Source organism: Chrysochloris asiatica, unplaced genomic scaffold (assembly GCF_000296735.1).
Source record: "Chrysochloris asiatica unplaced genomic scaffold, ChrAsi1.0 scaffold00018, whole genome shotgun sequence".
In the NCBI taxonomy this organism is placed as follows: domain Eukaryota; kingdom Metazoa; phylum Chordata; class Mammalia; order Afrosoricida; family Chrysochloridae; genus Chrysochloris; species Chrysochloris asiatica.
Window position 1 is genome coordinate 21252034 of NW_006408536.1, and position 13745 is coordinate 21265778.

The 13745-nt window shown below is 44.0% G+C and overlaps 1 protein-coding gene across 1 annotated transcript in view; it reads left to right on the plus strand.

Annotated features, from left to right (window-relative positions):
- The window catches only part of ASB9 (ankyrin repeat and SOCS box containing 9), a 31464-nt gene extending 25099 nt beyond the window's left edge, over positions 1-6365 (plus strand). The window contains exon 7 of the mRNA XM_006835693.1: positions 6241-6365. Within this exon, the coding sequence (XP_006835756.1) occupies positions 6241-6365 (125 nt within the window). The remainder of the gene's footprint in view (positions 1-6240) is intronic.
- Positions 6366-13745: the final 7380 nt, after the last annotated feature.

Below are 13745 nucleotides of genomic sequence, written 5' to 3' on the forward strand. Positions count from 1 at the left end.
GACAGTACAGACGGACAGAAATATGGGACATTTGGGTTTAAAAATACAGCCAATTAAAAGTACTGGGTATCCCTTTCATGATTCACACCAATCTGAAGATATTTAGTCTTATAAATGAAAAAACACTTAAGTCCACCACAAATAACTAATAACACTCTTAACATGCTGCTTGACAGGCAGGTAGAAAGTTTGGGAGTAACCTCTACTTTCATCCCAAAGAAGACCTACATTCCATGATCGACAGAGCCTGACCCCAGGCATGAGAAACAGCTAGTGCTATCGTTAGGTGCTGCCTAAATCCGTTCTGACTCTTAGCGACCCTATGTACTCAGAATGAAACATGATCCGGTCCTGCCTAGTCCTCATAATTGCCATGTTCATGCCTGCAGTAGACACCCCTTCATGCTAAGCAACTGGATAAGCACCAGACACTTTGACCTGTCAGTGGTTGATTCTATGTTTTCAAAACATTCTCTCTTTACCGGGTGGGCTTCTCCATCAATTGTTTTTGGCCCATAGGGTTTGCAGGGGCCCACAGAAATATTTTCATTTCCATTAAAATAGAAAGGACAAATGAATGTCATCCAGTCCGGATGATATTCATCTTTATACCAAGCCAGACGTAAAATATAATTTTAACTATTTTTAATAGAGGACAAATCCACAAAGGCTAAAGTGTTTCACGTCCCCTGAACTCATAATGAAAAAAGGCATATATATCCCTGTCCCATCAGATCATTTTCTAGGCTTTCCCAAGTGTCTTCACTGACTCTACTTAATGTCCCAGTCAGTCCTAGCGGGCCACTGAACGGATTCCTGTCACATATTCCATGCTGACAACATCACCAGCGATCCCATTGGCTGAGAAAATGTTATTTGCTACTAAAAAAACCTGCCGTATCTTTAGCCTCTGTGAGTGATTATGGGGGTTCTAACGAGATCACCTCTCAGCAGGCTGGTTCCCCACAGGACATGGACCAGGCAACCGCAGAAAGCCACACACTCTTGAGTTCATGCAGCAGTTTCTGTCTCAGGATGTCCACACTGTCACTTCTGTCTCAAGATGTCCGCCCTGTCACTTCAGGCCACCTGCTTCTCTGGATCCAGGGAAGGGAATGAATTACATCACTGCTCCTTTTCAATGGCATGGCAACGGGAAAACATTAGATGAACCTCAACCATATCTGGAAGGAGGTTTTGCATGGGGTGTTCCTTCCTATCATGATGGCATCTTTAGGGGGAAGGGAAGGATGTAAAGCATATCACCACTCCTGTCCCTTGTGAGGAGTTTTGGTGTGGCGCTGCAGGATAATGTGCTGAACCGCAAGGTTAGTTTGAGCCACAAGGTAGCCAGTTCAAACCCACCAACTGCTCCTCGGAAACCCTAAACAAGGTCTCGATGAGTCGGAACCAACTCGAAAGCACTTAACAAGAACAACAACAATCTCTTGTGAAGTATTTGAGGCAGTGTTTGCTAGTGGGATACAAGGAAAGCTAAACTAGACTCTCTCAGCCCAACATGTACCAGAGCCACCCCTGAATTCGCTTTGGTCTTAAAGCATCTTATGTGTGGCAGGTAGGGCTGGAGGCGAGGAAGAAATCAAGGCTCAAAGGAATATGCAATCTACAAATATACACTTAACTGAGAATATTGTAGAGCAACCCACCAACTGCTTCCATAAAGATTTACAATCTCAGAAGTCCAATGGGGCAGTTCTAATTTGTTCTGTGAGGTCGCTATGAGTCAGACTTGACTCAACAGCAAAAGGTTTGGCAATATGGAGCAAAGCAAATACCCAGAATGCATGCTGGCAGCAACAAGTGGCTAGAAAGCCTAGTAGATTTTCAGTTCCAGGTGACGTGGGATTTCTCCGTCACACTGCCTTCAGTAAACAGCCAGCAGACACTTGATGGGCACCCAGTCTCCCACTGAGCTCACTCTGACAGGCCTGCTGGTCATGATTCTCTAGCGAGTTTGCTCTGATGTTTTGTTCTGCCTAATTCCTTATGGAGTCCTGGGGTGGCGCTGTAGGATAAACATTGGACTGCAAGGTTGGCTGTTCAAACTCATCAGCCACTCCTCGGAAGCCCTATACAGGGTCGCTATGAGTTGGAACCAACTCGGCGGCACTTAACAACAACAATTCCTTATCAGGATCCAGCACCTATGATTAGTCACATCCCTTAGTTTGGTGACACTACGTTCAGTTTTCTTACAGTGGGCTTCTTATGGTTCATTAATATGGGCCTTGAGGGAACCAGGAAGGTACCCTAAATACCACCAGGACCTCCTGTATATGCCAGTAGGGGTGGATTTAAAATATTACACCTATTTATTGTGACGACGGAACAATGAATGAGGAGGACTGAAGAATTGATGCCTTTGAATCTGGGTGTTGTTCTTGCTTTAAAGACATCTCTAAAGTGTTAAAAAGCAAAGATGTCACCGAGGACTAAAGTGTGCCTCACTCAAACCCTGGTATTTTCAATTGCCTCATGAGGGTCAGAGAAAAAGAGGAAGACCCCCAAGAAGATGGATTGGCTAAGTGGCAGCATCAATGGACTCAAGCGTGGCAACAGTAATGAGGTTGGCCCAGGATCCGGCAGTGTTTCATTCTGCTGTGCAGAAGGTCGCTATGGGTCAGTACTGACTAAGTGGCACCTAACAACAACAACATATGCATTTGGAGTCCTGGTGTGACGCTGTGAGTTAATGCGCCAGACTGCAAAGCCGTTTGAACTGCAAGGTCGGCAGTTCAAGCTCACCAGCTGCTCCTCAGAAACCTCTTACAGGGTCGCTATGGGTCTGAACCGAACTCAATGGCACTTCACAACAACAACATATGCATTTGAAAGTTGGATAATAAATAAGGAAGACTGAAGAAGAATTGCTGCCTTTGAATATTAAAAGTGCCATGGACTTCCAGAAGAACAAACAAATCTGTCTTGAAACAAGTACAGGCAGGATATTCCTTGGAAGCCAAGATGGTAAGACTTTTGTCTCACATACTTTGGCCATGTTATCAGGAAGGGCCAGTCCCTGGAGAAGGACATCATGCTTGGTAATGTGGAGGGTCAGAGAAAAAGAGGGAGACCTCCCCAACGAGATGGATCACCACAGTGGCTGTAGCCGTGGGCTTAAAGATAGCAGCAGTTGTGAGCATGACCCAAGATTGGATAGTGTTTTGTTCTGTTGATGGAACCAACTCGGCAGCATGTAGCAGCAGCAGCAGCAGCAACAGCGTTTGATGGTCTGTGTCTAATTCTGCTTCTCCTTGTTCTCCATCATCTGAGAAGTATGTGAGTCAGTTTAACCTGTTACATGTGGTAATGGCATAGTGAACGAGAGGTCAGCACATCCATCTAGTAGTATTCTCAACCCTGGACAAACAACAAAATGACCCTGGGCACTTTAAGAAAGTCCAGATATACAAGTCCCACCCAGGAATATCTGAATCAGCATCTCTGGGGGTGGGGCCCAGCATCGGAATAATTTCAAGTGCCTCCCCAGGTGATTCTAAATTGCAGTCAGGATTGAGGACCATTGCTTCTCAGAATTCTTGAAGGAATATAGTAAGAGAATTCCCATCACAATTTGGTGCAGGAATCGGTAGTGAGAAATCCTTCCCCATCGTTGTACCCTGAAACAATCTCTCAACCTCAGCATTGTTGACATTCCGGGCAGTGTGAGGACCGCCTTGTGCATTGTGGGATATTTAGCAACATTCTTGGCCTACACCCACTAGATACTAATATTGGAGTCAATTCCAACTCATAGTCAACCTATAGGACAGTAGTACTGCCCAATCCAGTTTCCTAGGCTGTCTTCTTTAGGGAAGCAGATCACCATGTCTTTTTTCGTCGGAGCCACTGGTAGGTCTGAACTGCCAACACTGCCAGGGCTCCTTAGGTGCGGATAGCACTCCTTAGGCATTAGTGATCTGAAAGAGACTGGCATTGGCCATTTTTAATCTATTATGATAGAGTCCTGGTGTGGCGCTGTGGGTTAATGCGTCAGACTGCAAAGTTGTTTGAACTGCAAAGTCGGCGGTTCAAGCTCAGCAGGTGCTCCTCGGAAACCCTATACAGGGTCGTTAGAGGTCAGAATTGACTTGACGTGACTTAACAACAACATGATGGGAATGACAAATTGAAGAGGAACAGCATCATATTCATTGTCAAAAAAGAATTTCAATATCTATCCTGAAGTACAATGTTGTCTATGGTATGATAATATAGACATGCTTGGACTTATTCCTTTAAGACCAAATAAGAATTGATGTCTTTGAATGACAGTGTTGTCACAGAGTATTCCCTATACCATGGACTGCCAGAAGAACAAAGAAATCTGTCTTGGAAGAAGTATAGCAGAATACTCCTTAGAAGTGAGGATGGCGAGACATCACCGTGCATACTTGGTGTGCGTTATCAGGAGGGTCCAGTCCCTGGAAAAGAGACCTTATGCTTGGTCAGCGAAAAAGAGAAAGACCCTTAGTGAGAAGGAGTAACAACAGTGACCGCAACACTAGGCCCAAGCATGACAACAACAGGGAGGATGTTTTGTTCTGTGGTACAAAGCGTAACTATGAGTCAGAACTAACTGTACAGCACCTCACATCAATAAGTTGTGGCATGATGCCCTAGGTGGCTCAAACAGTTAAGCCCTTGACTACTGATTGACAGGCTGGTGACTTGGAAGAAAGGGCTGGTGATTTGCTTAGAAAAGGTCACAGCTTTACACAGGTCTACTCGGACTCACTGAAGAGCAAAGATGTCAGCTTGAGGACTAAGGTGCGCCTGACCCAAGCCATGGTATTTTCAATAACCTCATATACATGCAAAAGCTGGACAGTGAATAAGGAAGACTGTAGAAGAATTGATGCTTTTGAGTTATGGTGTTGGAGGAGAATACTGAAAGTGCCACGGGCTGCCAAAAGAACCAAGAGATCGGTTTTGGAAGAAGTGCAGCCAGAGTGCTCCTTCGAGGCCAAGATGGCCAAACTTCGTCTCTCATACATTGGACGTATTGTCAGGAGGGACCAGTCTCTAGAGAAGGATATCATGTTTGGTAAGGTGGAGAGTCAGAGCAAAAGAGGAAGACCCCCAGTGAGATGGATTGGCCAAGTGGCAGCATTGGTGGACTCAAGTGTGGCAACAATAATGAGGTTGGCCCAGGATCGGGCAGTGTTTCGTTCTGCTGTGCATAAGTTCACTATGAGTTGGTACCGACCTGATGGCACCTAACAACAACAACAACAACTCGGACTCACATGGAGTCGCCATGTGTCGGAGTCAACTTGATGACAACTAGTTCAGCTGTGACAACAGAAAGCGTATTTAGCCATTTCCAAATACCTCCTGAGGGTCCAGATATCCCTGCTACTTTTCCCTGCCTGCTCCTTGACCGCATCATCACTATCCTACAATGTAAGCCCATATGCAAGGTTTATAGAAACCCACTTTTCACTTATACATGGAATCACCAATAAACCAGACTTTCTTCAGCTTGTGTGCACGAAATTGATGCTTTAAATTTCTTTCACTGTCTTCTAAATTAAAACTCTAAAGAGCCCATTTTTCAATTAGATGGAAGAAACGAAAGAACCTGGTTGGGAAAATAGCCCCTGAAACAATAAATCCAGTATAGGTTCTTGCCGATTTGGTTCCAGATCACCACAATAAAGGAAATACTGCAATAAGGTAAATCACACGAATGTTCTGGTTTCCCAGTGCATATGAAGATTATGTTTACACTCTACTGTAGTCTAGAGTGTGAAGGAGCATTGTGAAAAAGTTGGAAATACTGTGGGAATGACCGAAAGGAGACACAGCATCGTGAAGTGAGTATACGCTGTTGGGAAAATGGTGCCAATACACTTGCTCAATGCAGGGTTATGGCTATGGAAGTGCAGTAAAGTGAAACACAGTAAAATGAGGTGATGTTGCTGTTGTTGTTAAGTGTCGTGAAGTTAGATCCTGGTTAGGCTTTCAGAGGCTTTTTAAATCTTTGTGGGAGCAGAAAGCCTCATCTTTCTTCCATGGAGTGGCTGGTGGGCTCAAACTGTTGACCTGTTCTTTACAGTCCAGTGTTTATCCTACAGAGCCATGAGGATCCCCAAAATCTGTTCTTTTAAAACAAAAACAAGAGATAACATTGCTATAAAAAATAATAAGGTACAGGCATAACTTTTTTTGAGATCCATCAAATAGCCGTGTGACTGCCGTGTGATTTTTCTCCAGGGCCTCCTTCTCTGATGCAGTTGTGCCGCCTTAGGATTCGGAAGTGCTTTGGAATCAAGCAGCACCATAAGATCACTGGACTGGACCTACCGGAGGAGCTGAAGAAATTTCTTCTCCACATTTAAGTGTGCCAAAGAGATGGATGTTCAAACAATAGATAAACATTAGCAAATGTTGTGACCATTAGAGTTTAAAAATAAAGCTGGGTTCATAGAGCTTGCCTAGTTTTTTCAATGACATCCTTATTTTCAGTGGAGAAATGCTAATTGCTTTGGTTTTGCTGGCTGGAAGGCATGAAGTTTTTTCCCCCCTGCCTTGAGAAGGGTGGTGAAAAGAACAGCTTTTGCTTTGAACATCTACTCCATGCCAGATGCTGGACTAGAATTGCTGTAGACCTCATCTTCTTTAACCCTCACAACCACCCAGCCAGGCGGTTGCTGTTCTCGGCCCTTCGCCAGGTTAGGCACAGACTCAGGGAGGCACATGTGTTCGTTTCCACAGAGCCAGGATAGAGAGCCAGGTTCCATTATAGGCCCTCTGTTGCTAACCTGGGTAGTGAATTGAAAGGAATTTGGGGCTGATCAGGAAAGATGATATGACCACTAGATAGCAGCACTGCACGATAAGCTATTTATCGGAGGCATGACAGTCAAGTATCAGCATGCAGGAGTGGTCCCCCTGACCCCCACCACATACACATTGGGAGGGTTTCCAGAGGCAAGCTGCTCAGGAACCATCAAAAGGGGAATAACTAATCCCTGCCAAGTTGACTCGAACTCACGGTGACTTCATGTGTGTTAGAGTGGTACTATGGTCCTAGTGTGGCACTGGACTGCAAGGCTGGTTTGAATCGCAAGGTCGATGGTTCAAGCTCACTAGCCGCTCATAGGAAACTGACTCGCTGGCACTTAACAACAATAACAATATTCTATTGCGAGTCCTGGTGTGGTGCTGTGGGATAATACACTGGACTGCAGGGTCAGTTTGAACTGCAAGGTCGGCTGTTCAAGCTCACCAGCCACTCCTTAGAAACCCTATACAGGGTCGCTATGGGTCAGAACTGACTCGATGACATTTATCAACAACAACATGCTTTATAAGGCTTTTAATTACTGAGTTTTGAGGCTTTTGGTTCGAAGCAAAGCTCATTCTGTTTGCACCACCCAGGGGCCCCACACCCCCGGGAGAGAAGGGAGGGGGAATTTTGTGTAGAAGAGGGCATGACACACCCCGGGGAGAGAAGGGAGGGGGAATTCTGTGTGCCTTACTCGATGTCTTCTTGCAGCAAGGTAGGAAGTCCCTGGGTTAGGTTTTGGGAGCAGTATACCGGGGTATATAAAACTGGGAGACTCTTAAGTGGCTAAAAATCTGCTTATTTGAGCATTACAAAAAAGACAAAAACTTTTTCATTGTGATTTGGGTGAAATGTTTAAAGAGCAGATTGGGTTTCCACTCCACAATTGATACACATTTTGAATGGTGACATTGATGACAGTCCTCCCAATGTGATCACAGCTGTCCTCCCACTCCCTCCTGGTGTGTCCCATCTCCATTTGTCCGTCTTTCCTGTTCCTTCCTGCCCTGTGGATTGTGTATGCTTGGCTTTTCTAGTGAGTGGGGATCACTCTGGTGTTATTGTCCACTCCATATGGTTTGGCGGAAACTTGAGCCATGGCAGTGAGTTTGGTTCCAGGCTTGAAGGATGCCCAAGAACTATAGTCTCGGAATTTTCACCAGTCTCTATCAAACCGGTGGTGGTGGTGGTGGTGGTGGTGGTGGTGGCTGTGTGCCATGGAGTCACTTCTGACTCATAGTGACCCTGAATAGGATTTCCAAGATTGTAAATCTTTACGAATGCAGAAAGCCTCATCTTTCTCCCGTAGAACTGCTGGTAGTTTTGAACTGATGACCGTGAGGTTTGCAGCCTGATTCATAACCACTAGACTACCAGAGCTCCTTATCAAACCAGTAAGTCTGGTCTTTTTTTTTATGATTTTGATTTTCATTCCACATTTCTTCCCCAATCTATCCAGAACCTTCTAAAGTGATCCCTTTCAGAGTGGTTGGTTCCTTAGTCCATTGGACCAAGTATTTTCATATATCTTCAAGTTTCAGTACTCTTCCTTCCTCTGAACTCATGAGCTTTTAAGACCCCAGTTTCTACTCACCAAAGTAGGATGGAGAAAATCGTCTTTGTGAACCATCTCATACCAATTGATTTTATTTTTAACGTTTTTATTGTGAATTGAGTGATAGTTTACATGAGGGGACATCAGTTTTACGCTCATCCTATCGTATTTTGTTTCATTGCAATGATTACAATCCCAAGCGTGCTTCATCATTCAACAGTATTTGCTTCTATTCCCTCTTTTCTTTTTTTCTTGGCTGTGCACTAAATCACTCAGGAATGTATAGTCATTCAAACAACCAAAGGGCACACTCTGCAAGCCTGCCTCCCTGTCACCAGCACACATGCCTTCTTCCTCCATGAGGGTGCAGCTATTCCGTCTCTCCACGTCATCTCTGTCTCCATTTCTGGCGTCACTGCTTCTCTGGGTAGGGTTGCACACTCTGCTTCCAATCTTCTCCCTTGATGATCCCAGGGTCCTCCGCTCTGGGACTGTAATATCAACCACTCACCCCCTTTTGCTACAAAACTTATACCTTTACAGTTGCGACAACTGCAATTAGTCATGATAACAATTACTACTGAATCATACGAGTCTTGTCCCCATCTCCTTTCACCAGACCTGCCTGGTGGTGGTTATGTGCCGTGGAGTAGGTTCCGACTCATAGCGACCCTGTACAGGGTTTCTGAGACTGTAAAGATGAGCAGAAAGCCTCATCTTTCTCCCGTGGAACAGCTGGTAGTTTCAAACTGCTGACCTTAAGGTTCACAGCCCGATTCGTAACCACTACGCTACCAGAGCTCCTCAGACCTGTCTAGACAGGATGAAAACCATTCAGTAGGGATTCTACCTTCCCCCCTGCACACTCTGAATCTAAACTCCCTCTTAAAAACTTGTAAGCCAGTCACTTCGTGCCTTTACAGCCCCCTGCCCCCCACCATTTTAAGTAGCCAATGTCTAAATTGCCCATCCCTATCAACCCTGTGTACAGAGGGGATGGGAATGATCCTTGCTATGAAGATTTCGTCGCTCTTGGTTGTATACCAACCGATTTTGATGGCTCCTCAGATTATGGTCCTGAGCCTCTAGGCTCAGTGACTCATTCCCTCAAGGTGTTTGGTTACGGTTAAGAAGTTTTTATAATTTTTTTATATGGGCTATTTTAAGAATATTTGGATGTGTACAAATTTGAGTTTGCTGCCAGTGGTTTTTGTTTTGTTTTGTTTTGTTTTGCACTAGCAGGCCTTAGCTTGCTAGGAAGTACACGACTTGGAGTCAATACAGAGGCAATCTTTGGCTTATTTATATAACACCTAGAGAGTTTTGAAGGAGCCTGGCGGGGCAGTGATTAAGCACTCACTCAGCTGCTAACTGAAAGGTCGGTGTAAGCTTGAACCCACCAGCCAAACCTCTGGAGAAAGTTGTGGCAGTTTGCTACCGTAAAGACTTCAGCTTTGGCAACTCCATAGTAGTTACAGTGTAATCTGTCCTATACGGCCACTGGAAGTCAACGGCAATAGGTTTTGGGAGTTTGGAGGGAGGCACATTTCCCAAAATCCTGGCACCATTTTCCTTATATGGGATGATAAAGATGAAGGACATTTTTGGGTTTGTCTGTGTGGTTTTTATTTTATTTTAGTCCTCATTTTTCTTGTGATAAAACTCCTGCCCTTGGCTAGTGGCCAGTTATTTCGCTCAACCCACATATCATATACATAATAAGTATATTCTAGAATTGTGTTGTCCAATACAGTAGCCACAGCCCTGTGGTCCTCAACCACAGACAATTTTGACCCCAGGGGATATTTGGAAATTGCTAGAGATGTTTTTGATGGTCACAAATCTACCCATTACATACTATTGGCATGTAATAGGTAGAGACCAAGCATGTGGCTGTTGTTGTTAGGTGCCATTGAGTCAGTTCCAAGTCAAAACGACATTACACCAGCAGGAAACACTGCCCAGTCGTGCTCCAGCCTCAGAATGGTTGACATGTTTGCATCCATTGTTCCAGTCACTGTATCTGTTCATCCTGGTGAAGATCTTCCTCTTTTTTCATGGCTCTCCAGAGATTTCCTGTTAACATGTCCAAAGTACGTGAGATGAAGCATTCTGGCTGTACTTTTTGGATCATTTCTGCAGACTGTTGCATCACCTTTCTTTGGCGCAAGCACAAACATGTATCTTTTCCAGTCAGTTGACCAGGTGGCTATCTTCCAATTTTCTTGGCATAGATGAGTGAGCGCTTCCAGCATTGCATCTGTTTGATCTGTTTGTTGAAACTTTTCAATTTGTATTCCATCAATTCCTAGAGCCTCATTGTTTCCCATTGCCTTTAATGGAGCTTGAATTTCTTTCTTGTTCATATATAGCCTCCTCAGATGATTGAATGGCAACCAATTCTTTTTGGTGCAGTGACTGTGTATTCCTTCATCAACTTCTTCTTCTTTTTTAAGTTTTTATTATGAATTGAGTGAAAGTTTACAGGGCAGATCATCAGTTTTACATTCAACAAATCATATACTTTGTTTCATTGTTGTTGTTAAGTGCCGTCGAGTCGGTTCCGACCCATAGCGACCCTGTACAGGGTTTCCGAGGGTGTAAATCCTTACGGCAGTAGAAAGCCTCATCTTTCTCCCGCGGAGCGGCTGGTAGTTTCAGACGGCTGACCTTAAGGTTCGCAGCCCGATTCGTAACCACTACGCTACCAGAGCTCCTTGGTTATAATCCCCTCCATGTACCATCAGTTAACAGTATTTCTCTCTATTCATTTTAGCTATTTTTTTTTTAAACACTCAGGCAGATATAATAATTTAAACCACCAAAGGGCACGTTCTGCAAGCCTGCCTCCTGGCCGCCAGCTCTCAGTACCTCTCTTCCCAGGAATCTAGGGTCCTCAGCTGCTCCCTCTCTCCGTGTCCCCATCTCTGCCTCCATCTCTGGTGTGGCTGCTTCTCTGGATAGGGTCCCACATTCCACTTGTGCTCTTCTCCCTTGATGGTCCTAGGGTCCTCTGTTTCTGGACTGTAAGAGTAACTACTCCTCCGTTTTTGTTACAAAACTTTTACCTTTACAGTTGTGACAGTCGCAATTAGTCATGATAACAATTACTTATTATTGAATCATAAGAATCTTATCCCCATCTCTTTTTACCAGATCCATCTATACAAGATGAAAACTATTCAGTGGGCACTCTTATCGTCCCCCGCACACTCTGAAACTAAACTCCCTCTTGAAAACTTTGTGCCTTTATCAGCCCCTCATTTTAGTTAGCCAATGTCTAAGTTGTGGGTCCCTATCTACCCCATATACAGAGGGGATAGCATTGATACTTGATGTGAAGACTCCTTCCCTCTCTGTTTGTTATTTTGAGCTACTACCTCCATGTGTATAGATCAAGTTCATCAAATTGTAGCAATTTACCCTCGTTTCCTTAATTAAAAAAATTTTTTTAAATCTTCCTCTAGTTCAGTTCTGATTATCAAGCCAAATGGATAATCAGAACTGAACTAGAGGATACCATCAGATGGATACCATCTGAAATTTGGGGCATTCTTGTGCATCTCCCCTCACTTCATATCAGCTGGAGACTTCACTCTCAGCTCTGATCCTCCATGGTTTGTCCTTGTCCATGGGCTCAGGAGTCCCCAGGTCTCACCACACTTTGGACCAACCAGCTCTTCCTTTTCTCTCTCTCATCTCCAGGTCAACAGGAATCCAAGGAACGTGGCCAACTCAATGGCACACAACAACAACTAATTGAATTAATAGAAAGAAAGAAAATCTTGTACCTATTTATCTGTATGATGACATATGGCCTAGCCGATCTCTAAATATATTTCCAATGTAATTTTCTATAATTCTAAATTTCATTTGATATAACAACAACATGAAAAAAAGTGACTCTAGAATATTGTTCTATTTACAATATGCTCATCCATTTACCCAGAAGGTGGCGCTGCTGCCACGTAGTGACTTGAGCAAAAGGACTGCTCCTGAAAGACCCCTAGCAAGATGCTTTACAACCCAGCTTCTGGAAATTTCCTCTCAGGAGTGCAAACTTGTTCGTGATAGATACCATTGGCACCAGATTTCCTTGTCTTCCAATGTCCCCAGTAACTTAAATGGTGCCTTTTCAGAACCTCACCTTCCTGCTCCTGTTGTTTTCCTTTTCTCTCCTCTGATCATGTTTACAACTGCAGAGAATCTAGGTAGCAGAGAAAACTAGCATCCTGCCATGCGTTCACTTTTAGTAATTAATTCATTCAGGAACTCTTTCCTGAGTGCCTGCGTCTGTATCAGGCACTATTCTAGGCACTGGGTGGCAACAGTGAGCAGATAGGCAGACACTGACTTTGTGGATCTTCTCCTCTAGTCCAGAAACCATGCTAAAGAGGAAGGAGCTGTCAGCATTTAGTTAGTTTCCTTTTTGAAAACACCAGTTTTAAAAACAAAATTAGCATGGTTTCTCATGTAAAATACTTTAGGTAGACCCTTGCTTATATTAATCTCCCCTGGGCCAAATCCACTGAGTTTAACCCAAGATTACAACAGAATTACTAGAACAGTATTTTTCTTCTTGAATGTTCTAGGCAATTAATCAATTTGCAAGCCCATCATCTCAGCAAACGAGAAAACGACTACCGCTCTCATTGTAATTTAGGAGAACTTCAAATGATATCACTTGGCAATGCTCAGAAAGAAGATTCTATTTAAATAGGGAGTACATTTGTGAGTCTGTCATATTTACCAATTGCCCTGGAGTTCTTTCTGACTCATGGCGACCTCATGTATGTCAGAGCAGAACTGTGCTCCACAGGGTTTGCAATGGATGATTCTTTGGAACTAGATCACTAGCCTCTCCCAAGACTACCCACCTCTGGGTAGACTAGAACCTTCAACTTCTTGGTTAGCAGCTATGATGAGTGGAAATGTGGCTAAATTTCTAAGTAGAAAATACCTTTGAAGCACCCTGTATACATACATTCTACTATTATGCCTGCATAAGTGGCATTGAAGGGGTCCTGGTGGTGTTGTGTTGCAAGTGCTGGACTGTTAACTGCAAGGTCAGCAGTTTGAATCCACCAGCCGCTCTGCAAGAGATAGATGATGCTGTCTGCTCCCATAAAGATTTATAGTCTCCAAAACTCTATGGAGCAATTCTACTCTGCCTTATAGGGTTGCTAGGGAAGTGACATTGAATAGTCCCCACCTTCATGACTGATGGGCAGAAACTTCTAGGCTCCTGAAACTATCTTTTACAAATAGTAACTCTTTCTTTAGATTGCAAATGTAACCTGTATTTGTTGTAGACTAATCTCACATTGTCCTCGTACTACATTTTCCCTGCTTGTACTCAGTAGCAACGCTTGCCAG